Source organism: Rhipicephalus sanguineus, chromosome 2, assembly GCF_013339695.2.
Source record: "Rhipicephalus sanguineus isolate Rsan-2018 chromosome 2, BIME_Rsan_1.4, whole genome shotgun sequence".
Lineage (NCBI taxonomy): Eukaryota > Metazoa > Arthropoda > Arachnida > Ixodida > Ixodidae > Rhipicephalus > Rhipicephalus sanguineus.
Genome location: NC_051177.1, coordinates 12,838,779 through 12,866,168, shown reverse-complemented (window position 1 = coordinate 12,866,168; position 27,390 = coordinate 12,838,779). Strand labels below are relative to the sequence as shown.

General features: G+C 45.1%; 1 protein-coding gene across 3 annotated transcripts; it reads left to right on the top strand.

Moving 5' to 3' along the window:
- LOC119382424 (uncharacterized) lies at window positions 1-25,546 on the top strand. Of its 3 annotated transcripts, none has more exons than XM_049412198.1 (12): window positions 1-156; window positions 3,942-4,125; window positions 4,192-4,274; window positions 4,340-4,424; window positions 4,588-4,620; window positions 4,676-4,717; window positions 5,173-5,235; window positions 5,750-5,815; window positions 9,258-9,469; window positions 16,848-17,007; window positions 18,970-19,073; window positions 22,536-25,546. In XM_049412198.1, the coding sequence occupies exons 2-12, from the start codon at window positions 3,942-3,944 to the stop codon at window positions 22,551-22,553; spliced, it is 1,050 nt and encodes a 349-aa protein (XP_049268155.1). In that variant the 5' UTR covers window positions 1-156; the 3' UTR covers window positions 22,554-25,546. The 3 variants fall into 3 exon arrangements, with proteins under 3 accessions (XP_049268155.1, XP_049268154.1, XP_049268156.1); XM_049412197.1 differs by lacking the exon at window positions 1-156 and adding an exon at window positions 170-333; XM_049412199.1 differs by lacking the exons at window positions 1-156; window positions 5,173-5,235 and having other exon boundaries at window positions 834-4,125.
- Window positions 25,547-27,390: the final 1,844 nt, after the last annotated feature.

Here is a 27,390-nt window from a genome sequence, read left to right as displayed (position 1 = left end):
GCAGTGTTAGGTGTTAGCGTCACTTAGCGTGTTAGTTTTGTGGTCCGTTGTGGCAGTTGCTGGCAGTGTGCATTGTTCGTCCTTCGGCTTGTCAGCCTTGGCGGCCCTGGTGACACTCCGTCTGCAAGCGGCAACCACCGAACGTGAGGTCGTACAGTGCGTGCTTGAATCTGTCTGTTGTTGAAGTGATGTTTTCCAGCCGCAGCGGGTATGTTAGGCTTAGCTTCGGTGCAGTGTAATGTCGCGAGTTAGCCAGACGTAGTTTGAGTTCGTCTTGTCATCGTCAGGGGCTGACAGTAATCGCCGTTCTACATTGTGGGAAACCTACTTAACGTGAGAGCGTGCGTAGTTCAATCTGCGCTTTGATGTTGTTTTTAAAGATGTTTTCCACCCGCGTTGGCCATTGTAAGCTTAGTTGAGTCGCCGTGATTGCGGTCGCTAGTTATTCCGCTGTGGAGCTGTTTGTGTTCGTATTGCTCGATAGTGTCGTAAGGCATCCACGTGTGGTAAAACTCCGTTCTCCATCGCGTGAACTCGTCGAACGAGATGTACGTACATCGCGGTTTAAAGTTTTTTCTGTGAAAGCGAAGTACCGTATTCACTCTGTCGTAACGCGACTGCGATTTTAGGCCTAGTTTCGTTGCAGTGATTGTAGTCGCGCCGTGCCGCTGTACCAGAAGTACTTGTGTTTCTTGGTATGGTATCGTGAGGCATCGACCGAAGGCAAATTCTGCGATATTTTGGCTTTGTCGAAACTGATGAGAGGTCATGCCGTTCGTCTAGCAACGTGAAGTGCTCTTTCGCCAGAGTAGGCTGTCTTCTTGTACTTCGTTCAAATATGAACACAAGTCGAGATGCCGTCAAGAGCAGAGTTCGCCGTGAGGTTGATGCTTTGTTCGAGACGTTTGGTCGTCCCGACGAGGCGTGCGGCAGCTCACAGCCCAGTAAGCGTGCGCGAGAGGTTAGAGACATTCAGTCGAATTCACAAACCAGTTGTCCAAGAAGCGAGTCGCCTAACTCCGGCACTCTAAGTGCGACGCCTGAGTGCAGTGACGCGGCTAGAGGCGATACTGCAGGATGTTCAGATTCCGCAGAAAGCATTTCAGATAGTTCAGGGAGCAGTGCGGAGGATTTGTGTGATTGGAGTTCACCTGAACACCGTGACGATTTGTCAGGGTTCTTGCCTAACGAAGACTGTGCCAGCGCGCAGGAAGCCACTGGACGTGCACCAGATGAAAGTAGTAGCGGTGATTTCAAAGCTTTGCTTGCTCAGTGGGCCTTGGAGCATAATATTGCCCATAGGTCTCTGACACCTCTACTAGGTATCTTAAGAACCCATGGGTGCTTCCAGAGTCTTCCAAAGGATGCTAGGACTTTACTGAAGACTCCTCGTAACACAGCTGACGTAGCGGGTGTTTCAGAGTTACCTCCTGGTTTATATTGCCATTATGGACTTCGGAGAGGTTTGGAGAGAGTTCTTGCTTGCTTGGATGGCTGCCCACAACTCGTCAGCCTGAACTTCAACATTGATGGCATTCCCCTCTCAAAGAGTTCGAGACAGCAACTGTGGCCTATTCAGTGCCTAGTACTCTCTTGTGGTTCTGTCCTGTCAGAAAGGCCGTTTATTGTGGGTGCATTTTTTGGGCCATCAAAGCCAAGCTGTGCAAACATGTTCCTAAGGCCTTTCGTTGATGATCTGAAGGATGTTCTTGTTGAGGGAGTTTCAGTGAAAGGATCTCTGGTGAGGGTAGAGGTCAGCAGCGTAATATGCGATGCACCTGCACGCTCTTTCATTTTCAAAACAAAAGGGCACAGTAGCTACAATGGTTGCCCGAAATGCACGGCTGAAGGTAGCTACGCAGATAGAGTATGCTTTTCGCCAACAGCAGGTGTTCCGAGAACAGATCAGTCGTTTCGTCAGCAGCAAGATCCTGACCACCACCAGGGCGTGTCTGTTTTGACCGAGCTGCCCATTGACTGTATTAGAAATGTCCCTCTCGATCCAATGCACTTGGTATATTTAGGCGTGGCACGAAAGCTGGTCAATCTTTGGCTTTCTGGCCCCCTTTCAGTGCGCCTGGGTCCCCTGGAGCGTGAGGAGATTTCAAAGCAGAGTTTAGCTTTGCAGAATAACGTTCCTTGTGAATTTGCACGGAAGCCAAGGGGGCTTGATGAAAAGGATAGGTGGAAAGCAACAGAATTCCGCCTCTTTCTCCACTACACAGGGCCTATAATTTTGAAAGAAAGCTTGTCTGAGGCTGCTTATAAGAACTTCTTGACTTTGCATGTGGCAACCTCTATACTAAGCACACCTGGATTGTGTCAGGAGCATGGAGCATATGCAAACACTCTACTGGATCATTTTGTAAAGGGCTTCGTGGACCTTTACGGAGCCAGTAATGTGTCCTATAATGTGCATTGCCTCCTGCATCTAGCTACTGACTGTGAGTTGTATGGAACTTTAGATGCCTTTTCTGCATTCCCTTTCGAAAGTAACTTGCAGCTAGTTAAAAAGCTTTTGCGTAGGCCAGGCTTCCCTCTCAGCCAGCTTTACAACAGGATGCACGAAAGAGCTCACGCAGAGCCAGTTGGCGCAAGGCGCACTGCAGATTATGAGCTTCTTGGTGGCTATGAAGGAGATGGCCTGCCACTGGGTTGCAAATCACCCCAGTACGCCTCGGTGAAGTTCCCGTCATTTACTCTAAGCAAGAAGGAAGCTGACAGGTGTTGCAAAATAAATGATGATGTTGTTTTGATCCATATGATTGCGCATGACCAGAATGGGCAGCCATGCATCATTGGCCGATGTTTCTTAAGTGCAGAACCTCTTTACAGCTACCCCTTCGATTCTAGAAGGCTTGGCATAGCTGTTGTCGACAAATTGTCTTCTCTGAGGTGTTGGCCAATTGTCAATATCAGAAAACTAGTGTTGCTTCCTAACAATGGCATGTATGTTGTATTGCCTCTGCTACATACCAGTGCGTGTCATTAATGGCAGTTTCATAGTCCGGCACAGATAGGCATCTCTGTCTTGTTTAGACGAAGTGAATAGGATGTATTCATAATGCTTTGTGCTCTAAATACCTTGCATCATTAAACTGGCACGGCAGATGTTGAGGTGGGATGAGACTTTGTATCGAATTTTAGCAGTGCAGAAGTGGTAATAAAAGCTATGCCTATGACACTTGCAACATATTTTAAAGCTAGAGGCAGGTTGCATTGCAGTGGTAGGTTACTGTAAAATTGTGTGTAGTGTTGTTTAGTTTTTGGTGCTGTTAGTAATGTAGTGCTTATTCATTAAGAAATAAAGTTGTTTCTCTCTCTCTTATTCATTAAGATATCATATTTGCAGAACATTTCAATTTTGTACAAAGATAGCTACTGATGCTTAGGATTTGGAACTGAAATTGTGGGCGTACAAAAAGTAGATTTGCTTTTTAAGTTTGTCGGTGTGTGCGAACTATAACTTCTGGTTTGTGTTGTTACTAAAAATATGTAAATGCAACTAATTAGCACACGTGAAAATTTTTTGTTCGCTCATGCCCGCAAGAAAAAAGTTGACGAACTTCAAAGAGGTTGTTTTGAGGAAAACGCTGAAGTTGCGTAGGAGCACACGCACATTTCCGGTCAATGTGTGGATGAAATAAAACCAAAAATTATATTGGACACCTCGAGCACCTAAGTGTGATATATTTCTTGAAAGATAACGTAATTCTCTATCAGGTGATTGCAAAATTACAAAATTGAATTTTCCTGACCAAAGGAAGTCTCACCCCACCTCAAATGATTGCTGACTTCTAGTATTGCTGTGACGTTTGACAGCCATCAAATCTTGCGGGTAAGAATTTCGCAGCAGACACTTTTTCTGCTGCTTTAAAATGCAAGTTTCAAGCAATGATCTATGAGAGCACCCCTGCTTTTTGTTACATTATTCTTTGCAGATGAAGTTCTCTGTAGTAGAATTCAAAGACGACAAATCTATAGCCGTCGTTCCGTCCTCATGGATTCGTGGGCGAAAGTGCTTCTGGCCCCCTGGTCCTGGCAGCAAGACAGCAATGGTTCAGAAAGGTGTGCAGCCTTCACCAAGGTGGAAAGCGTACACCATGCTCATGAAAGCAACATTTAGTAAGTTTAGAACATCTGGCGATTGCGGGACACCTACTTGTATTATGAACTTTCCTTTAATTCTAGACAACTATCGCGATGCTCGTCTGGCACTACCACGCCTGCAGTACACATCAGAGTTGGAGAGCACTGGGGGAGGAAAGAGAAAGGTAAAAATGTGTTCAGTTATCGTGTTGTCGCATCACACAATGCTTATTTGATCCTTGCATTCAAGGTGACAAAGCCCACCAGATATGAACCTGAACACAACAGGCAGCCACCGCGCCCACCAAGCACATTTCCTGGGCCATCTGTGGCCAGTAAGTGTTTTCACTCACATCTAAACATCACCTTGTTGTAAGGACAAGCCAAGCAAATGACAAGATCATATAGAGCATTGCATTGGCCCAGTTTTGTACTGTACCACACAGAAACTTGGCTGAGTATTGAGCTCGAGAGTGATGAATCTATTTATCTCTGCAGGCCATGAAGAACCACGAAGTGAAGACAGCGAAGGTAACCATTTGAGGTTTTTCGATCACATGTCACATAAATTTTTTGTTTTCTACAGATGTACCTGTTCAGGTAGATGCTGATGCAGAAGACGAAGGAGGTAATTATGATTAGCTTTCACAATAGTTGTATTGAGCGTAAACTGTAGAAATATTCATTTTCACAATAAATAAATTGCCACTGTCATTGGAAATGGTTTTCCTCTTTTTTGCCTTGTGCAGTCTGTTTTCCTGTAGTGTCTTCTAGTGGACTTCTATTGTTGACAGTCCTCTATTGTTGACCAATTTTTAAAAGAAATGCTTGTCTTGCTTTTTTATGCATGTCGCCTGTGTCTTAATGTGCATTCAAACTTTGCTCTGTCTTGTGCTTTGCCAAGGCATATCTAACCATAAATAAAATTATTGGTTTTGTTCTATCTTAGTATGTGACATTGCTAGGAAGAGCAGGTGAAATATTCATTTACCTAAAGTTATTCTTAGCACCTTCAAACCTGTGCATCCTACCATGCTGCAACACAGTGTCTTATTGCCAGTGTGTTTGCTGTTCTGTGCTCAGTGTTTTTGGAGCTTCATGGTGAAACCCCAGAAGGTCATGCTACTGGAGAAAGCTTTGCAGCAGGTAGGAATACACACAGAAGTAGGATTCTTTGTTGTAGCTTTTGAACGTCTTTGAAAGTTCATGCGGCTGACAGTTATAATCTGTATATGTACAGTTCATTGCATGCAAAAACCCACTGCACATATGAGCCAGTTTGGGCACAAAAGCACAGGGACAGTGTGTGTAACACATAATTGCTTGACACTGTCAACCCTTTATTGTCCCAAAGTTATGATTTCTCCAGAAGCAAGCTAACTGCAATGAATTGTTTAAAAGAGCACTGTGCTGTGTCAGTGCACATTTAATAACACCCGACGATACAAATTACTGCAGCCACAACTACACAGTTTGTCAGCATATTGTCATTATGGCATGTGAAACGCAGATATTGTTTAAAGGGAAGTCACAGGTTTCTGAGAAATTGGTGTTCTTGCCATGTGAAGTGGACTATGGTTAGCATTGCTAATATGCCCTCGGTGGACATCATATGTATGAAGATTGGATTAATTGGCTTTCACTTTCTTTGCCTCACTAGGAGACGCAGAGTTTGCAGCAGCTGGGACTGGTCAACCGCATAAAAAAAAAGTGATGTCTCAAGAAGGTAAGCGGAGCACGCAAATGCACTCAAGTAGGTGGGTGTCGCCTTGCTGAATGATTCTAGTGCGGTGTGTAGTAATGCACAGTGAAAGTATAAACATTACGTAGTAGTGCCCTTGTTGAAATGTAACTTCTGGGAGCTGTACAACTTATTGAGCTTTTGTTTGATCACTTGGGCAAAACTGGTTAATATGCACACCGTGAAATTATGTGGTAGTCATCACATAGACGCGAGAGGTTAACTCGAGATTGATTTCAAAGCACACCAAGTGTTTTTATTAGGTGCGTGCGAATATTCGAAGTTTCGAATAATTTTAGAATATTAATTGCGATTTCATTCGCACCAGAATTTTACTATTCGAAGTATTCTGATTTGCCGAAGACAAATACGGTGAACGTCCGATTAGCAGTGGCTCCTTCAGATTTTCAGTACACTTCACCACATTATACGTGTGCTTTGCGGCAAAGCCGATTTTAAATTACCGTTTTTATTTTGTTTTTTTTTTGCGTATAACCCGCACCCTCTGCAACGATTCGCGGATCATTTTCTAAAAATGATCCCCGCGTATTGCTGCGAAGCTAGCTTCCTTGCAAAGCACTGCCGTGATGGCAGCTTTACAAGCAAGAATTTGTCTTTTCTTTTTCTTTTTTTTTACTTTCGCTGCGAATATAAAATTATTTTCTGCGGCTGATACGCAAGAAAATGCGTAACTATGTTTGCAATTTTATTGAATCAAGAAAATGCTGGTTCCAGCTCGAAAACGATACAGTAGAGGTGGAGGTTCAGTTAATGCTGTTTTGGACATGAAATTTGGGCAGAAAGTCCGAAAAAACGGACGCCAAAGATTTTTTTCGCCCAAAACTTCAGATGTTCTTTTATGTTGACGTCTATGAGGCAGATTAGGAACTCCGTACTCTAAGAGAGCGTGCTCTTGTACACGACATCAGTTGTGCTTCCACAGAAGTCAAAGGAGTAGGAGAGGCTGAGGAAATAGCATTTTTGCCTTTCACGTGCAAAATGTTGACACCACATTGGTAGCACCCTAAATAAATACAATTTGGCCTCTGCATTGCCTTGTCCTTGATGAAACAACTAGGGAACACCATCCCTCCAGTGCCTCACCAACCTAGCCAAAAGAAACACTTCCATGTTCCTTTCTCATAAGAATGTGTTTGGAATCCTCTGCAACTTGTTTTCTATAATTGCAGTTTGAAGTATTCGAAAATCATTCATCAAGTATTCGCAAAATGTTCCATTCGCTTCGCACCCAAACTTTTGCTGTTCGCACAACTCTAGGTTTTATAGCTTGCAGTGCTTGCTAGGCAATCGTTTTATTTATAAATTATATTGTGTAGCACATGCCATGTGTTTAATATCTTTTACCTTTCATAACGATTTCACATGCTATGTACAATACTAACCAGGGTGTCAGAACGGAATGTTTGTCGTTTCAGTTTTAGTTTCGTTCCACCGCAAAAAGTTCCGTTCCTGAACGAAAAAAAAAAAAAACAACTTTTGTGACGTTTCGTAACCACAAAACCATAAGATTTCCCCTTTAACAACCTGGGACAAGAGTAGAGAAATTCTTTCCACGTTCTGAAAAGAAGCGCGAGTAACTGTACCATGAATTCGTAACCAAATAACGCAAACCAGTGCTCTTCAAAGTTAGTATTTAATTTTCTCTAGAGGGGACAAACTTCCTGAGCAGGCTCAATGCTTTGTGTCAAGAGTGTGAGCATGATCTCAGAAGCAGCCCGTAATCCAGTGTACTCTAATAGTATTCGCGACCCCTGTTCTGATCAAGCAAACTTCAGCGCTGACAATGGCCTGTGTGAGGGGCAAGCAAAAATTCAGTTGCAATAATACAAACGGCTCTGGTTGCCATTTTTTTTTGTTTTCCGCAATATTTCAACATATATTTGGGATATCTGCCCAAGATACGCACTGATTCTGTACCCTGAGTCAGGGGCGTAGCCAAGGGGGGGGTTGGGGGGGTTCAAACACCCCCCGAAATTTTTCAGTTTTGCTTGCGTATATAGGCACGCACACATACAAATGCACGCACGAACATACATAAAGTATGGTTGAACCCCCCCCCCCCCCCCCCCCCCCCCCGAAAAAAATTTCTGGCTACGCCCCTGCCCTGAGTTGGGCATTATGCTCACGTTGCATGACCTCGGTTCCGGATCGACAAGTGTTCCCGTGAACCGAAAATCGATAAAAAATATTTTGTTTTTACTCCAGAACGAAATAATAAATAACGTTCTGGTTACGTTTTTTGTTTCAAGCAAAAATATCTTTTTTTTTCTGTATTCGTTTCGTCCCGACACTCTCATACTAACAGATTCAAAAACCATTGTGCTGGATTGCTCAAGACAACCACGCCATGCCGCCACGAAACTGGTCGTTGAAGATGATGATTTTGATGAATGAACGTGTGCCATTATTACGTCGATTGAATTAAGGTGAAATGGAGACAGCGGAAGTTGAAATGCACGGTACACTTGCGCCTAAACGTCTTGGTTGCTATCTGTGATTCCTGTACAGGGCACTTCAGTTGACTTAGGCAGATCAATAAGAGGTACAGGCATGTTGATTATGGCTTGCAGCACAGGAGTGCGTGGCCTTATAAGTTCAAAGATTGTGCATGGCTTCAGCTTGTTTTCATTTCAACAACAAAGTAATATTTTCTAACTGGGGATTATCCCCAAGTGATAGAACAGCATGTAGTTATGGAAATAAGGGTTAGTGGAAGTCATGCATAAGTATTTGAACTTTTGAGGTCGCGCGCTCCCATGTTGCAAGTCATATTCAGTGCGACTGTACATTATGTCATGCAAGCCGAACTCGAGCCGTAAAGTGTTCTTAATGTCCATGTGTATGGGTGCACTTTTCCCCATCATTATATGTTATTCTAGCTAATTGACATTCGATTACTCACTTCTGAAAGTTTTTACTGTTCACAAACATCAGCTGTTACTTCTAACAAGTGTTGAGAAACGTCACAATTTTTGCATGTATACATGGGGATAGCTACTCTTTTAGCATTGTTTCAAGACTTTATGTTAATTGCGTACTATGTAAGAAATGCTAACATACTGTACTTTCAGTGTGTTCAAATGTGAGGTGAATGAACTTTCGAAAGCAGCTCCACAAACACATAGGATGACTACAGTGGATGAAGTCTGCACAGGCGCATGTTTTTACTTGCATCCCTTCTCACACGGTCACATTCACCCCTCGCTTCAATCATATCCATGTATTCACGAAAAAAAAAAAAAGGTAAATAGTACCTACTGAGCTCCAAATGCCACCTTACCAGCCCATCTGTATATAGTGTCTTGTTTCTCTAATTTGGGATATCTGGCGACCATACACTTCCTAATTCTTGGCCAAAGTGAACTGACGCTTTTTGCGAAACTATTGATGCCCATTATATTTTCAGAATTCCAACGCCAAGTTTTGACCCAGTTGGCTGGGCTTCGTGTGGTGCAGCAGCAGCAGGGGCAACTCCTGGGGGATTTAGTAACAAGGTTTGCAAGACGGAACATGGAGGCTCAGGCCAACAGTGAACCACTAGTTGCGATGCCGTTTGACGACTACGGGACCCTGAAACAGTTCGATTGTACTCTGACTGGCACGCGAAAAGAAGTATTTGTGAGTGGCTTTATTCATGTCGACTTCTTTGTCACTGCACAATGCCTTGCATTTATATGGCCTGCTAGCAAAATTTTTTTTTGCTCTAATTATTTTCTAGCTTAACTTATAACGGCCAACTGTAATTTGGACACCACAGGTGCGGCATAAGAGTTCCGGTAATCGGGACAATCTGGTGGAATTGAAAGAGTTTCTAAAAGTGGGCGTCCTAATTCTATAACAATGGGCAGAAGATTTGTAGATATGAATGTTTCCGCACTGACATCAATCAATCAGTGTATTTGGCATTCATTACAGCAAGATAACGCAAGGACAAGAACAAAAAGCTGCAATCTAGCAGCTTGACAAAGGTTCTTTCCTCGATTCCTGACAGCCAAAGCATACAAACATCTCTTGTTCTACATTTACACTAAACGTTTCTGCTTCTCATATGTAGCAGAGTAGTTGGCAAAAGTAAAGATATATATATCAAAAGTAATACATGACAATTATGATGTACACTGTTTGCGTGCGCAAAACAAAAAATGTAAAACAGTACGTCACAGAAGCTGAAATAATGTACAATAATGAATATGCACAGATTATTTCACACAAATTAGACAAATTTGTGTACGCTGTATGGACTATTGAGCGTTCATATATAAACGTAACTACGCTTATACAGTAGGACCCCTTTATAAGAGGCATGCACGGGGGAGAAAGTCTTGCCTATTACATGAGGTGTCTCTTATAAGCAGGGTACTAAGTCGTGCATTTTCCTATCAACCCTTACTTTCATGTAGCAAACCGGTCTCTCTTATACCCCACGTGTCTGTTATATCAGTGCCTCTTATGAAGGGGTTCAACTGTACAAAAAAAAAAAGAAGCGTGTAAACAAGCCAACTTCGAAAAGAAGAAAAAAATACTGACAATTTAAGAACATAACATGTAACTGGCAAATTGTTTTATAATGATAGCGTAACGCGCACTACTGCCCTGAAGACAAGTGCTTATACAGACATGTGTCTGTATAATTTATTCAATAGGAGATTTTCCTAATTCAGTCTGGCCACACTGATTTTTTTGCCGTCCGCCATTAGTAGGGCGTCATTTCAGGCAGTTGCATGGGCAGTGTCGGAGAGCCCACACTACAGCGTCTCGCTTACTGTTTTGGTGGTGATGTCGTGGTCCAAAAGTCTCGCAGTTATTCCGGAGACTCTTACGGAAGAAAAAGTGGAAGCCTACAGCGCCTCAAAAAGGTTAATAATAATAATAATATCTGGGGTTTAACGTCCCAAAACCAAGATATGAAGAGACGCCGTAGTGGAGGGCTCCGGAAATTTCGACCACCTGGGGTTCTTTAACGTGCACCTAAATCTAAGTACACGGGCCTCAAACATTTTCGCCTCCATCGAAAATGCAGCCGCCGCGGCCGGGATTCGATCCCGCGACCTTCGGGTCAGCAGTCGAGCGCCATAACCACTAGACCACCGTGGCGGGGCGCCTCAGAAAGGTTAGCGAAGCACAACGATGAATGAAGTCACAAGTTTGCTGTGGAAAGCTACGTCCAAACCGCCTCGATCGAAACGTCTTCGTACACAGGGCTATCCCGAAAGCACTCAACGGAAAACTTTCGGCTCACGCACTTCTCCAGCTGGCTACGCTCTTGTGCTGCAATGTCGAGCGCTCGCTCTGCTTTGTACAACGAACTTTTAGTGAGCTCCACTTCTTCGGCTTTTTTCTTTACTTCCGACTCTAACGCACGGACACGCGCCGTCATTAGGTCGAGTTGTTCGGTGAGGTCGGAAATCTTTAGCGAGCACGCACAACCACACACCACGCCATCGATGCTGCTCATCACCGATGTAGGAGAGCAGATGTCTACGTCGCTCACATCCGCGGTAGTCGATCGCCCGCCTTCGGAAGGCACTGTAGCGCTGACGAGGTTAAGTGGTTCTCGATTTCTTGGCTTTTTTCTTGGTGGAGGCCTCGGAGCACTAAACGCAAAGATGCTGGGCACGGCGTCTTGCTTCAAGAAACGACGGTTTCCGGCGACGTTTGGCAAGTAGTTTGCTTCAGTAAAATGCCTTGAACAAACTGTTGTGAACTTCGTCACGGTGAAGAAAGGGCCTTCGTCACGCTTAAGTAGGGTTGCCACCTTTCCCAGAAAAAAAAACCGGCCCGTCAGCGGGGGGTCACGAAGGTGAGGTTGTGTGGAAAATAAACAAACTCCATGTTAAATCTTCGACATGCGATGGCATTTATTGTACCCTCCTTCAACATCAATATAATATGTCCACGTACATACAAACACAGCACTGAGCGAATCAATTAGTCTCTGGTTTAATGTTTGCACTCAAAGTCAAACGAGCGTTATGTATGCTTGCTGAACAAAATATTTGCCGCCGAGCTTTTCAGCCAAACTAAAAAATTGGGTGCTGAAATCCGTAGACACAACCTTCATTTCAGACAGAAACTTGCAGAAAATGATGAACTTAATGCGTTTTTCACAAACCACCGCGCCTTGAACTAACGTGCCTTGAACTTCCTCGAACGGCCGTGCCTGGAACTGGCGTGCCAACAATGCCATTCCGTCGCCCGTGTCTCTCAACCCGCTCAGCCCCCACTACGGTTCCTAAAACCACTACGAGCGGCATCTGCAGCGAACAATGTTCCCAGGTGGGATAAAGCCCCTAAAGAAGGGGTAACATCTCAGCATCTTTGTGGAAGAGGGTGAGTGGGATATAAAGGAGAGGTAGAGAAAGGGAGGTAACGGGCACGAACACGTGCACCTTTCATCTGCCGCGGTGACAACTGACATCGGGGCTCGCGCTGGCGTACAGCCGCCGCAGGAAAAAAAAATACTGCCAACTGTTCAAAAATGTGTGTAATGAAGTCTCTTTATCGGAATAGTCGTGTCTTCCGAGTAGAATTTCAATTTTTTGGTCATTTTTTCTGAGCTATTCAGTGCTTTAAAAAGTATACAATGCATGTATACCTACACGCGCAATAATGTGCAGTACACTCACAACCTTATTCGCGGAACTTGAATATGTACTTGGAATTCGACTTAGCGGCTCGGATGAGCTTCTTGTTTTCTCTCGCCATCTTTACAAATTCTTCACAGCTGTACACCAAATTATACCGCACACAAAGTTCTGCCTTAACCATTGGGACGCTTAGTTGGTTTCTTTCATCCGTCCACAAGTTTCCCATCACGCTGAAGACGCGTTCCACGAACGCATTGCTGCAGGGAATGGAGTAGACATGCTCCATTAGGTTCTGCAAGAGGGGGCACTTTACCGCTTTTAAGAACTTCAGCCACATCGAGCTTGATTTCTCGTCACATTTTAGAAGTCCAGGCAGAGCATCCTTCAAAAGACAAAGCTCTGAGTAGAGTTCGTCCCCTTCCTCTTGAAAGTCACTGCCAAAAAGGTTGCCCGCATTTATTACCACCAATGTAGTGGGTGCACCTTTGCGCAGATCCAATTCGGCGAGCATCTTAAACGGGGAGTTCTCGAAGTCAAACCACTTTTCGAGGTACGCAAGGGCCCTGTCATAGACATTCAAAAATTCCAGCTTTGCAACTTGTCCACCAGGAAGGATTTCAAGTCCCAGATTAGCCTTGACACCGAAGAACATATCATCCCTTCGATTAATCAGCTGTTTCCTGAGCTTAGTCATTACAGCGTAAAGTTCTGTCGGCTCAAGGTGACTCTTTTCGAGGGTGAGGATTGCTGAATGGAACATTGCAAGGAACGAGTGCATGAAGTGCATGTAGCACTCCGGAAGCGTGACACTCTCTGAAAGTCCATCGGCTTGGTTGCTTATAAATCTCCAGATTATTTTTTCGCACTCCTCCTCTCCTTGACTCAGAAAGTATGACTTGATGGGTGTCCAGTTCTTAATTAATCTGTCTAAGGCTGTAAACAAGCTTAACCAGCGGACCGAAATATGACACAAAACTTTGCTATATTCCTGATCACAAAATTCAAAGAACGTTTTCAATTCCTCTACACATTTCGAGCTAGAAGAAAATTCTTTGAATACCTTTAGTACAAGAGTTTCGACGTCAAACTTTAAAGACTTGACTGCGTGCTTGGCAGTGTTATGCACAACATGGCAATTGCAATTGGCCTTCAACAAAGTCGGCTGATCTTTCTGCATCTTCTGGAAAACTGAGTTATGTTTCCCATAATTCACAGAAGCATTATCCGCGCTATACGCTACAGCTCGCTCCAAAGAAAGGCCTACCTTCTCCAAACTTGTTGCCAAAAGTTCGCAGATGCCGCCGGAAGTCTCATCCGCCTGCTCACAAAAGTCGATGAGAGCATCGGTTATTCCGGCACCACTCACATCGTAGAAACGCACTGCAATGGGGAAAAGTTTTCTGTTTCCCTTGTTGGAAGCGTCAGTGGAGAGAGCGAACGGAAGGTTGCGGCCTGCTGGGCGAAGTTTTTCGACTATGCACTCCACTGCGTAAGGCGCCAGTACGTCTTTCACGAGGTGTTCCATCTTCGTTCTTCCGAGTCGCATTCTGGAAGCAATGTCTGAATCCGAGAAGACTTTCGGTGCCAACTTGCTGCCGCAGTCCATTGACAGGTAACTGTAGTTGTGCTTGATTCCATGGAATATGGTGCCCAGTTCCGCAGCAGTCACGTGATCTTCTGCGCTAGAAATGGCTGGAACAAAGAACTTTTTGACTGTAGCCGACTGTTTGGAGGCGAGGCTCTTCTGTTTATGTTTCTGCGTTGATGCATGATGCTTCACAGCGCTGACGCCATCAAATTTAACCGTAAACGTGCTTGCACATATGGTGCACCTTGCGGCTGTGGCATCGTCGTCCACGGGCAGGAGCCAGCTCTCGTACTCGGGTTGAGATCTCCACTCTTTCCGGAACGTGCATTGACGTATTTTTCGCTTTTTCAAAGGCGGAGAATCCGTGCTCATGATGCAAGCAAAGGAAGCACGTAACTAACTACTGATACTGATTTTCGCTCTGTTCCAGCGATCGGTGGCACGAGAGGGACGGCAATGTCCCCGTAGAGCGGTTGGTGTTTCCTGTTGTCTGCTGAATGTCAGGATTTCGAGGAAGAGCCGCCGGCGAGGGTTCCTTTCCTTTGCCAGAATCACCGCGTCGTCGGGACAGATATGGTGGTCAAACCGCTCGCAGTGTTCTGCTACTGCGCTCCGTTCTCGGTTCATTTGACGGAGGTTATTCTTGTGCTGCCGGATTCTTTCGTGGAAGTTCTTGGTTTCCCCAATGTAGGAAGCGGGGCAGTCGGCTCGCGCGATCCGGTACATGACGCCCTGAGCTTTTTCCACAGGTGTGCGATCTTTAGGCCGAGGGATGAAGCTGCCGATGGTGGTGGATGGCTTGTGGGCGAGTCGACCCCTGCCTTTCTCAGTATACCGGCTATTGCTTCTCTGGCACCGGCGATGTAGGGGATCGACTCGCGGTGTCATTGCGGCGATGCAGGTGTCACGTTTCCCCCCGTCTTTTCTCTTCCCCCGTCTTTTCTTTCCACCCGCGCGGTCAGTGCGGTCAACGGGTCAACACGGAGATGAGTAAAAAAAAAATACTCGGGATACGATGAGCAAAAAACCGGCCAATGACGGCCGGTCTTAGGTGCGGACCGGCGACCGGCCCCTTGTCTAAAAAACCGGCCCGGCCGGTCCAAAACCGGGCAGGTGGCAACCCTACGCTTAAGGGGAGACGTGAGTCTTGAAAAAAGTTTTTTTATTAGTTAGGTTAACTGAATGAAATTTAGTACTCTTATTCAGTTTTATCTGCAGATTCCAAATCTTCAAGTAGATTTTTATTATCTGCATTAGAACAAAAGATAAGCAATTTCTGAGAGAATATTTCTTACGGTACTTTTTGGCAACTTTGCTATGTCAAACACCAAAACAAAGTATGTAGCAAGATTGCCAGAGAGCTCGTCTAGCCGATGATGCTAATTTTATTGTTTTCATCAAACTTTGAATGCAAAATAAATGCATGCAAATATGAGTGAAAATTTTTTGCTTCATACACTTTATGATTATCCAAAATTATCATTTGGTAAACAACATTATAGGAAAATAAATAGCATCATCGGCTAGATCAGCTTTCTGGCAATCTTGCCATATACTTTGCTTTTGTGTTTGACGAAAAGAAGTTGCCAAAAATCCCCGTAAGAAATGTGCTAGAAAACATTCTACAAATAGCATATCTTTTGTTCTAATGCAGCTATTAAAAATCTACTCACAGATTTGGAATCTGCAGAAAAAACTGAATAAGTGTATTAAATTTCATTCTGTTCCCCCAACTATTAAAAACACACTTTTCAAGACCCACGTCTCCCCTTAATAGCTATAATTCACCTTTTCCTCCAGTCCGTATCCTTCGGAAAAGAAAAAAAAACGAGACCTGCAAGAAAAGGTAGGCATCAGCCGCGCACCGATTGTAAACAAAGCCGCGGGCAAGCGCGCTTCTGCTTACCTTCGACCCATCCTCGTCTCGAAATCCTCTTTGCGTGCACTGCGGTACACAGCAATGGGCTGGCATTGCGCTGATCCCGTTCTATCGGAATCGGCAACTATTTGCGCAAACAGGATCGCACGCGAGCGTTCAATCTGAAGCGCGCGCGCGTGCACTCTGACTACTCTGACGGCGCGCGACCTACTAATGGCGGCTGAGAAATGCTTCTCGTTGCTGCCGACAGGTGGCGCTGAATTAGGAAAATCTCCTATTGTGTGCAAGCTTGCGCGCTTGGTTTTTCTAGCAACCAGCATTTTGTGTAATGCTTGAAACTTTCATTCCTGTTGTATTTTCATGACTATGCACATCTATTGTAAAGAGGACCCTTCTACAAAGACGTATTTTGCTTTGCAAGAATATCCTGGAAGCGTAGGAATGGTGTGGTAGAAGAAAGCGTGAATAGTGTGCTCTGTGTGACGTATTCCGCTAAGGAGATCGCGTAACAATCAGATGATAGGAATAAGAACCTCTTGCATCTGCCTGTAGCCTTTTTTAGGCTCATTTTATTCAGACTGCCTATGTAGAACTATGCAGTGATCGGAAAGTGCGAACCTGGTGCACAGCGTAAAAGAGACCTAAAATATATTGGATTCTGGAATGTCTCTGATAAAGTGGTTATTCTGCTATTACATGGTGGGTTGCCAGACCTTTAGTTCTTAGTTTGCAAAGTGGCCTGAGCCACCTTGACAAGAGGATGAGGAAGAATGAACACGTCACAAATGCTTGTGTCGCGTCTGTTTTTCCTTGACCCCCGTGCATATCACGTCGCCCATTCCACACATTATGTTCTATTACTTACAGAGCTCGCCATTTCAATTCTCTTTAGCCCTCCATTAGCCTAAAGGCTTTTTTTGTTTGCTGAACTTGCTTTTCCAGATTCGAGAACTTGCTGTCAAAGGTGGCGCAAATCCGGCCGCATGCACGAAAAGGATGCTACGGTACGTCATGACTGATCATCTGGCGTGCCAGTTCTCGTGGCAAGGGAGGAAGGGGAAGCTCAGCTTCTGTCAGATGCAGTTGCCGTCGTGCATAACTTGTAAGTATTTTGGTCCTCACATGTGTGCACTCTACGATTTCGTGAATAGTTTTGAAGAGTGCCTGGACAGGTGCAGTAATTTGTAGGTGCTTCGGTATCTTAAGTGTATGTGGTTTATTATCATGCAACTACCTGTATGATTGTCTGTCCACTGCAAATGGTCAAATTGTACACTGTGTTCCAGTAATTACCGTATTTACTCTGCTCTAGGCTGCCCTCGATGGCAGGGCGACCCCCGAAATTCGAAAGGCAAAAAAACAAGTCTCAAATGCAGGTTGAATGAAAAAAGAAAGGCCGTTTCACCAGCAAAAAACCGCCACTTTTATTGTGTAAACGTGCACCCCGTAGGCACGTAATATCGACTTCGAATGAAACACTAAAAGCGGCAAGCATTCCCAGTCATCACAGTTCACTGGCGCACGTGCGTTCGGTATGGCAGCACTGCGCATATGTGCACCCGTCCACGGTGATAACTTGACGATGGTTGCCGCTCTTCGGGTTTCATTTAAAGCCTATAGTGCGCATGAAGTGCCAGCGCAGCACACCAAACTCGTGCTGCGCTTGCAGGTTTGAAGTTTTCACCGTGTGCAAAATGACCTTCCGCTTAAAAGGCCATGCTGTAGTGGCACTGCTGTAGTTGGTTTGTGGCATCAAACGGAGGCGTTTTGGGAGCACGTCATTAAGGCACGACATTTTCAAAACTCTGCCGACACAAGTGCACTGAACAATTGCTTCCAGGAAACTGTCAGCTCTGCGCGTGCCTCAAGCGAGAGGAACATAGGAGGGTGTGTCAAAGTGCGTGGCAAACGCCTTCGCTGCAATTTGGTGACACGAATCGCCCTTGCCAGCGTGAAAGCTTGCCGGATAGATGACCCTCGCTGCATGAACATGGGACTACTAGATTTCGGAACAATAGACAATACGAAGCAGGCAACTAGTTCGTATTGTAGTGTGGGGACCACTCTTCCACTGCTGTGCCTGAGCGACCACGACATCGTGCAGCTACCGTAGAATGTTGCAAATATGAGCTTTGGGCGTGCATGCAGAACCACCTGCACACGTCAGCCCGAGATCGTTTTTTAATTTTAAGTTTACAAGCCTGTTATACCAGCCTATGCGCTCTAAGTATGCAGTTGTTCCCCTTTATAAGAGGCATGCATGAGGGAGAAATTCTAGCCTCTTAATTGAGGTGTGTCTTATAAGCAGGGTACTAAGTTATGCATTTTCCTATCAACCCTTACTTTCGTGTAGCACTCTGGTGTTTGTTATACCCCATGTGTCTGTTATATCAGTGTCTCTTATAAAGAGGTTCAACCATAGTAAATTTTGAAATGCAACATATTTTACAGGTTATCACTTGCATTCTACTGAAATCCCGCTACTGTTCAAAATTTTTTCCACATCCTTCAAACCAAAAAGACCTGCATAAAAAATAATAATAATGACCAGGTTAGTTGGATCAGGACAAATATGCTCATTTTTCTTTATGATATGTGATATACACTATTCGATTCAAAATTATTCAACTAAATCACTATTCGCTTCGAAATCAACTTGAACCTAAATTTACTATTCGCAACAGCCTAAGAAAAACCATTACGCATAGCATGAGCACGCCCTCGATTCTGAAGTCTGCTTCGAGACGGTAGCCTGACATGATTTCTAGCGTGATCGTAGCACAAGAACACATTGTGTTATACTTTTACAGGTGAATTTTGGGCATCATCAAATTTGTTTTGTATAAACACATTCAGCCAGCATAACACGTTATTAGGTTCATTAGCAGACACGTTTTACCTCGCATAATGCAGTTGACTTTACAGCTTCAAATTCGTGAAGTGGTTCAGGTAAAAGGCAATTTTAGTGTGCCAGTGCTTCAATGTTTTCATGCTTACTGCCTACAAAAATTTGTGTTCCAGGTGAGTGGAATACTCTTCAATAAAACCTCTTGTTTCCTCGTAGGTGCTGTCCAGACTGCACACGAGGCTAGCGATTTCACTGTGGAGATGGCCATCCGAGAGTGGCTGCGGCATGCTCCTGCCAGACAACGCAACGCGATTGCTAAGGTAAGGCATCTTTAGGCATTTCGCTTCACTGAATATGCTGTCACAAGAGAGTACAGGCACTCATATTTGAAAACTGCAAACAAAGAAATATTAAACGACTTGTGTTTTTTACATTGTAAGAGCGAATAGCATGTGACCTGTGTGCCAGAGGCTTGCACTTGCTGCTGAACATGAGTGTGATAATGCGACTGGTGGAAGCTTGTATTAGCACCCCTTTTGCTGCAGGGGCAAGGTTGCATTTGGAACATGATTTACGGCACTGAAGAGTACATGCCGGGGTCTAAAAGCGAACAGGAGCAATCCGTGACCAATAGCGAAAATATACATGGCTTTTAGATCAATTGGGAATGCAAATTGTTTCGTGTGTCTTTTTTAGTTGTTTTTCTCATGAAAGTTGTGAGTGCATTACAGTGGCTCATTCAAGTTTTTTTAACGCATTCTAGAACTGACTGTTTTTTGTGGTTCATAGAACCTTAAGAATAATACCCTTCCTACGCTGTACTACATCTCTGTAGTGAGTGCACTTGTTTAAACGCGCCCGATCACACGTCGTTGATGATGTACTGGGCAGAGTTCACGGAAGATTTACGGTTTACCGATGAACCTCCGGAGCTTCGCCCACTCATCGTCATTAACTTTGTGGATATGCTGCGATTTTTTTCAGGATCAGAAGGTTATCATCCATCCACCCCTAACAGAATGTAACCGCTGCAAAGATTTTCGTTAACTCTGTACCAAAGCAGACATGCGCGACACCGATGAGGCGGTTATGGGCAACCTAGCATGCCGCATTGCCACCTGGGGAGCTTTCCCTCAACAACTTGAGATGGGGCCTGTAATAGGTCGCACTCACGAGCTCAACTAAAGGCAGCACACGTAAAACCAAGTTTGGCTTTGTGGTTGGGAGAACAACCGCAATACACTGCATAAGTCTACCAAGCTCGCAAGTCCACCTGCTGGTATCAAAGACGTAAGGCCACATCGCAACGCGTTTACATTTGCCGAACAGCACCTTCACTGATAGAGGAATCAAGGTCGCACGCAAATACCTGCACTGTACGACGACATAACTATTTTCAGGACAAAAAGTCGAGCAGCGGCACCATAAACTTGATACAAGCGCCCGTTCAGCGTGGAACGTACGGGAAGTGGCCGAGGCAAAGACTTCTCCGGGGCCTAGACAGCCGAGACAACCCTTGCTCGCACCAGGCGCCCGTGACACCGGCAACGCATCTTTGTTTTTAACCGCGACGCTGTTCTTAGTCGAGGCTTTTATGTCCGGGGATGGCGTAGCGATGCTCACAGTGTGGGGAGCATGAGGCTTCGTAGAAAGGGGAGGGCTGCGCTGTGCTGTGAGAGGCGAGGGCGGAGGATGGTGAGGGGTAAACCTTCAAGGAGGAGTGAACCTTTGAGAAATTCACCAAGATGAGATGACGGTGATGTGCGTGGAGTGTAAAATGGCGTGTCAGAGTTCAGTTTTCATAACGGCGAACATTTATCGTTCTTCCGATGAAGAAGCCACCTGACGGGAGCGTCGGCGAAAGCCAACGCGAGAGCGGGCATGTCATTGTCGAGGCCACCATGATGTTTGTGCGATAGAGGTCGAAGCTAAGCGCCAGTGCAGGGAAGACTTGAACATAAAAGAACGATACATCCTGATGAAGGACGGGCATAAGCTTCGTTGTTTCGACAGTGTTTGCGAAGTCAAACTGGCTGGGGGTTGTTTTTCCTTCCTTCTTCACGCTCCGCTCCTCTGCGTCCCCCCCCCCCGCCCCCCGTAACAATTTTGTCGCTGTACCTCCTCGTTCAACATACAGTAGACTCTCAGTAAACTGAAATCTCTTAAACGGAACTGCTGCTTAAACGGAACAACTGCATCTAACACGATTGGTTTCTTACTTGTATTCTGCACCCTTTTTCATCTCTCAGTAAACGGAACTCCTGTTAAACGGAACACATTTTCCTGGTCCCTTCAGGTTCCGTTTACTGAGAGTCTCCTGTACTTAAGTTGAGAAGCGCGGTCGTTACCTCCTTTATCTGAGCCATATCATAACCAGTTTTTCATCTTGGGCGCTGCACAATAAGTGGTATTCGTGTACATCTGATTCTATGGCTAGATAAACGGTAGTAAGAAATGACCGCTTTATAGCCGGTCTTGCACTATAAGCGGTTACTTTTGGTAGTCCAAGCTGTACCTGCATGGAATGTCATAGAATGCTGCTTAGCTCCGCTTTACAGTCGCCGGCCGTTTATTCGGACATGCTCGTTTATTCGGACACCCTCGCGGCACCGCCACTCGTCCCATTGAAGTAATGTAAACTCACGACCGAAAATTCGGACGCCCCACAGCAGGCCGTTCGATTACTATTCAGACTCCGGCGGCTGGCTGATCGGGTCGCTGTCGGCAATTGCCGATCTCGAAGGCCATGTTTGTTGGCTATAATGGCCACCTTTCGGCTTTAGCCAGTCCAGTGTCCATTAAATGGCCACATCGCAGGCCAAGGCACGCTCGAAATGGCCACACCGCAGGCCAAGCCAAGCCATGCTTGAAGTCAGATCAGTGTGGCATTTGAGAATGCCACACTGGGCCGACGTCGTTTCCTTTTCGCGTTTGAGCGCTTGCATTAACAATTGTTTCTGTGGCTGGGCTTATCTGCGCTTCGCTCACTCATTTGTTGCTTGGCATTCAAGGCCCGATGTGCTGAACTGGTTCCGACGCCATCCGTTCATTTGCGCCGTCGGTACTAATGATGAAACGCGACAATTACAAGACACTGACGAAGGCGAAAAAAAAAAAGCTGCGATTATTCGCCATGTGGGAGGCGGCCGACCTCAAACCGATGTTGCTCGCGAGTTTTCGCCGAGTTGGACGATGATGAGATCGTCTGTGAGGTCCTCGAGCCAATGCAGGCGGATGGCTACTCAGACGACGCGGCCCCACTTATCAGATGTGGATTTATCGCAGCCCGGAACAGGTTTCATTGACAACCTACAGCGATGGACAAACACTGGCTGAAATGCAGGCCAACTTAGTCTTGCGCGAGTGTGCTTATGTGTAGACGTACAATGACAAGTTTTTCTGGCCTTTGGGCCTTTAAAGGTGTTTTTTTTTCCTGGTCAATCCGTTATTTCGGACTCTCGATTATTTGGACTTTTCGGCGGTTCCCACTGAGTCCGAATAAACGGTCGGCGACTGTATTCAGCTGGTGTAGTTGTCATAAATTCAGTTTTTCCAATCAGCATTGAGCCTTTAGCGACGCTAAAAGGCTTTTTTTCTTTTTTTTTTGGTCTAACATGCACTTTTCGCTGCTCCACAACCATGTTTTCCTGCTCCAAAAACATGATCTAAAATGGCTTCAGCCAATCACATGACTGATGAATCCATGAGTTTTGTCCACCATCAAATTTATTTAAGGTTTTGGGTTGGCTGTGCGCTTATTTTGTTGTTCTCATTCTCTTCAGGATTCTGCCGCTGAATAAGCCGAATGCATCTGTCAACTACGTCCACCCTTGTGCGTCCGTCAACTGCGGCGCTGAACTGTGTCGTCCTTGTGGTGCGCCGATGAACTGTGGCATCCTTGCGGTGCACTCATGAACTGCATCATCCTTGTGGTGCGTCCATCCATTCTTGTGGTGCGGCTCCTTCAAAAGAGCTGACACAAAAACTTTGCACCTTGTTTTTTTCCGATGAAATAAGTATCTAATAAGCCACTTATCTCGGCTGCAAATATCACTTGCGCAAACGTGCGATGTTGATTGTTTGGAGATTCCCAGTTGCATTTTCGGTTTCAGAGTGCACTGAGTGAGGTGGGAACCAGAGTTGTTTCTGTGTAAACAAAAAATTGTGCACGTGAGCACCGTGCGGTGACAACTCCTTTCATCAAGGGACTGCTATAATCCCCTCTGAGACACTGTAAATATGCATAACCCACCAAAACTGCCCCACTAAGGCAGCGGCTTTTGTACTGCCATGCAAGCCTTCCCCCTTTTTTCCATGAAAAGGTCTGCTAGGAGAGTGTTCGCAAGGATCGTGGCAGCCTACGCAAATTCGAGACGCAGGTGGCGGCCGCTTGTGTGCACAGAAACCAAAGGCAGGTTTCGCATGCAGTAATGCGTGTGCACTTTTAAAATTGCTTCTAAATATGTTGTATGCTACATTGTCTGTTCATATTTGGTAGATGATGCATGTGTGTCGTAACATGTCTATTCAGGTCATCTCTTCTTCAAAATTTTGTGTATGCACTCCCTCAAGGGTGGACATGGCACTCAATCTTTTTATTTCTTTCTCTGAAGAGTTTTTTTGTGGTCATTTCAAGTAAGGTTACTTTTCTAGCACATTGTGTACTTTCTTTAAACAGTATATTTCATGTCCATTTTGAGGAGCACGATTTTTTTCCTGCACTCAGCAACTTTCTTCAGAGAAAGAAGTAAAAGATTGAGTGCCATGTCCACCCTTGAGGGAGTGCATACACAAAATTTTGAAGAAGAGATGACCTGAATAGACATGTTACGACACACATGCATCATCTACCAAATATGAACAGACAATGTAGCCTAGAACATATTTAGAAGCAATTTTAAAGTGTACGCGCGTTACTGCACGCGAAACCTGCCTTTGGTTTCTGTGCACACAAGCAGCCGCCACCTGCGTCTCGAATTTGCGTAGGCTGCCACGATCCTTGCGAACACTCTCCTAGCAGACCTTTTCATTGAAAAAAGGGGGAGGCTTGCATGGCAGTACAAAAGCCGCTGCCTTAGTGGGTTATGCATATTTACAGTGTCTCAGAGGGGATTATAGCAGTCCCTTGATGAAAGGAGTTGTCAACGCACGGTGCTCACGTGCACAATTTTTTGTTTACACAGAAACAACTCTGGTTCCCACCTCACTCGGTGCACTCTGAAACCGAAAATGCAACTGGGAATCTCCAAACAATCAACATCGCACGTTTGCGCAAGTGATATTTGCAGCCAAGATAAGTGGGCTTGTTAGATACTTATTTCATCGGAAAAAACAAGGTGCAAAGTTTTTGTCGCAGCTTGAAGTGTAGTCCAGTGTTGTAGCCAAACTTTCACCGCTGTTGCTAGTGGCAACAACTGCATCCACATTGCCAAGCTGAAAACCGCTCGCCGTCGTTTCAACTACTCGCCATGCCTTCATCATGCCCGAACTTCACTGCTTGCTCAACCTTGTTCCAAGTGCTACTCACATGTGCTGCTGCTGATAAGTGTACCTCAGTGTTTGATAATGGCTGAACCTTTACAACTGTTTCAAGAGCCAATGACAACATCGCAGTGTGACTGTGCTGTAGGTTACGATGCCTGAACTTGCACCACTGTTTCAAATGCCAATGACTTCTTAACGTTCCGCCAAGTGTCTCTCAACTGTACTGCGAAGAGCTCTATAGTGTAGAGCGCAGTATGAGATTATTCCCGAGGTTGTGGGTATTCCTGTTGTGTTTATAATTCCATGTAACCTGTTCAATACATTAATCGCTGGTTTTACTACGCATATTTTTTTATCGTACCTCATGTTTTAATTAAAACACCTATACTTAGCTTCATGGGACCACAACTATTTCTAGGAATCTTTTGAATATGCTGTCAAATGTTATGGCATGTATTTGTACAAAGGTTTCGGTTCAGGCTTGCAAGCGCAACTACCTATGCATTGTAGCTCTACACTCATTTCTCCATGTACGATACATATGCTGTTCTGGTCCTCCTTGAGGTTCAACATTAACCATCTACTTGTTTTGACTTGAGAGACTACCAAATTTTCTGACAAAGTTCTAGCTCCTTGTGCACATACAGATATTTTCACTTTCTACTAGTCAGCACTTTTGCATTTACGTTACAGGCTAACTGATGCTAGTAGTGCTCAACATGTATTTTGGTGCACCCACTTTTGCCAATGGGCGTTGACAAACATTGAAGGTTTGTGTCATGTGCACAGCGCACAATCCCTGATGGAAGCTTGGGGTCAACCAATTTTTTGTGTTTGTAGCTGCATAATCTTGTTTTCATATGACAAACATTCACTGCAAGTTTGAGAACATTTCGGAAAGTCTACTACATGTACAGGGAACTTCTGTACACATATAGTAAGGTACTCCTTAAAGTAGTGATAGCCTTCATTTATAGTTTGCACTCAGATTTGTTTTAATTTTGATTTGTTTCACGTTTACTGTAAGTGCAGCCGTGTAACGTAAAATCCTCTGCATGGATGTTCCGAGCAGTCTATATATGATGCTTGATTTAGTTAAGATATCTGTGCAATGTTACCCTATTTTTATGTGCAATATTAATGTGCAACTTTTACTTCAATGTCTGAGGCTTTCTAGTCAGTGTGAGATGGCGGGACTACATATATATGTGTGTATGGCTTTTTTGTTTCCCTACAAACATCTCCGCAGTGTTTCCTCAGTTTAGTTTGTGTTCAATAGAAGTTGTGCAATAAATTTTTAAGCCATGTTTGAAGTCTTCATACGTATTGTACAAGACTCATGTCCTCGTGCACACACATATATATATATATATATATATATATATATATATACACACACACACGACTCAAGGTACGTAAAAATGTGCCTCCTAGGTGCCATAACGTGTCTAAATAACGTATTTTTCACGTATTTCATATCTTAACATGAACATCCGCACAATGTGTCTAATGTCCAGCGTTAACGTTTATGCAACATCTTTTCAGCGTAGACTGGCGGGTCGTTTGACAGTACCATCAACGTTGATTTCACGTGATCGGGAACTAAGTGACACCTCTATTAGAGGTGTTGAATGTCTAACTGAAACGTACCATAGACGTCCATGCAATGTTTGTGGTTCACAGGGTTCTCGAGGCATGCGGGAGTAAGTGTTGCCATTCGTCCTCCCGTTCCTCTCATTTTGACGAAGGGCCAAGCAGTTACCCTCCGAACTTTGCGCACGGCACGCGTGCTTCTGCAGTTCGTCCTTCGAGGGAGTAAAGCGCCCTTTTTCGGATGAACTGCGCAGTTGCTCCCGAAAACTTTTTAGAGTGTACCATGCTCGGTCTCGTAGACTACTTCTCCTTCCACCAGCAATCTCGAAGTGGTCAAGCTTTGGTCTATGAATATGTTGATGACAGAGAGCGGCAAGTTCACTGGAATGCAAATGGAACGATAATTAAGGAGCATGAAAAAAAGGCGCCGCATTTGCTCACGTTTTGTGTGAGCACCAAACGAAACGAATGCACTGAATAAAGAAACAGAAGCAGCGGCATTTGCCCACTGAGAAGGCCGATCAATACGCAGTGCGAGACAACTTGTCAAATGACATTGAAACGTACACGAATTTAGACCGAAAAAAAAAAACACTGAATCGTCGGGACGGCACATCACAATGTTGCCATAGGCGTACCGAAGCCGTAGTTGTAACGAAATTGTTTTTAACTGCTCTGATAGCGTCCGCGCAACAGTAGTTGTTTGTGTACTCACAAATTGTCATACTTTGCGGCGTAAAGTTCACAGCGCGGTGCCAAAAAGCGCTCGTAACAAAAGCGAAACCATCAGTACGAGCATACATGCAGACGCTCATACAAAGAGGCACCGTCAGTCGTCGGGAACCCGTGCGATCGCTGGCTTGAGGCTTCTTTCTGTTATGCTCCGTTTGGCTATACAGGCAGTCTATCTATGTGAAATATCTCTAACGACATATTTCACATATTTTGCACTCAGCGAGTGACTACCTTTCACGCAAGAAGCCGGTTCAGGGGTCTCCAACGCGGTGACCGCGTGAAGCGGGTGCTCGGTTTTCTGCAAAGAGATAGCGACTGTAGACTATCTTGTGCTTTCCGTTCGTCGAAAATTATTCTTTTAACAGGAAAGAACATATTTCTTTTCGAAAGTACCTGCATAAGTGTACCGGAGGGCTTCCGCGAGGTGATTTTGTAGAGCGCCGACAGCAGAACCTATGGGGCGCGCGCCGGTGGCATCCTGCCTAGCACGCAATCGAGGCGCGTCCAGTAGAGGGCGACTCCGTAACTCCTCGCCGCCAATAGGCTTCCAAAGCAACGTCGAGCGTCGCCACTGCTCTTATCGCAACTGGGAATATCCACGGCGCGTCTCCTTTCGCCACAACGCTGCCGCCCCCGCTTCCGCGCACGCGCGGAGTTCTCGGATTGCACCTGTGGTGCCTCACAGTGTAACTATTGCTGACTAGTAGTGCTCGGGCCGAATGAGGAGCGCATGCACGCACGTGTCCTAGCCACCACCGCTGCCAAATCCAGCGACAAACCGCCTTCGCCGGCAGCGTCTATCCCGTAACGCATATAGCTCGGCCG

Excerpts from the sequence above, each read along its gene's own strand:
- LOC119382424 (XM_049412198.1), top strand. The coding sequence starts at position 3,942 with ATGAAGTTCTCTGTAGTAGAATTCAAAGACGACAAATCTATAGCCGTC. Across the intron at positions 4,126-4,191 it reads GCTCATGAAAGCAACATTTA|ACAACTATCGCGATGCTCGT; the intron begins GTAAGTTTAGAA and ends CTTTAATTCTAG. Across the intron at positions 4,275-4,339 it reads CTGGGGGAGGAAAGAGAAAG|GTGACAAAGCCCACCAGATA; the intron begins GTAAAAATGTGT and ends CTTGCATTCAAG.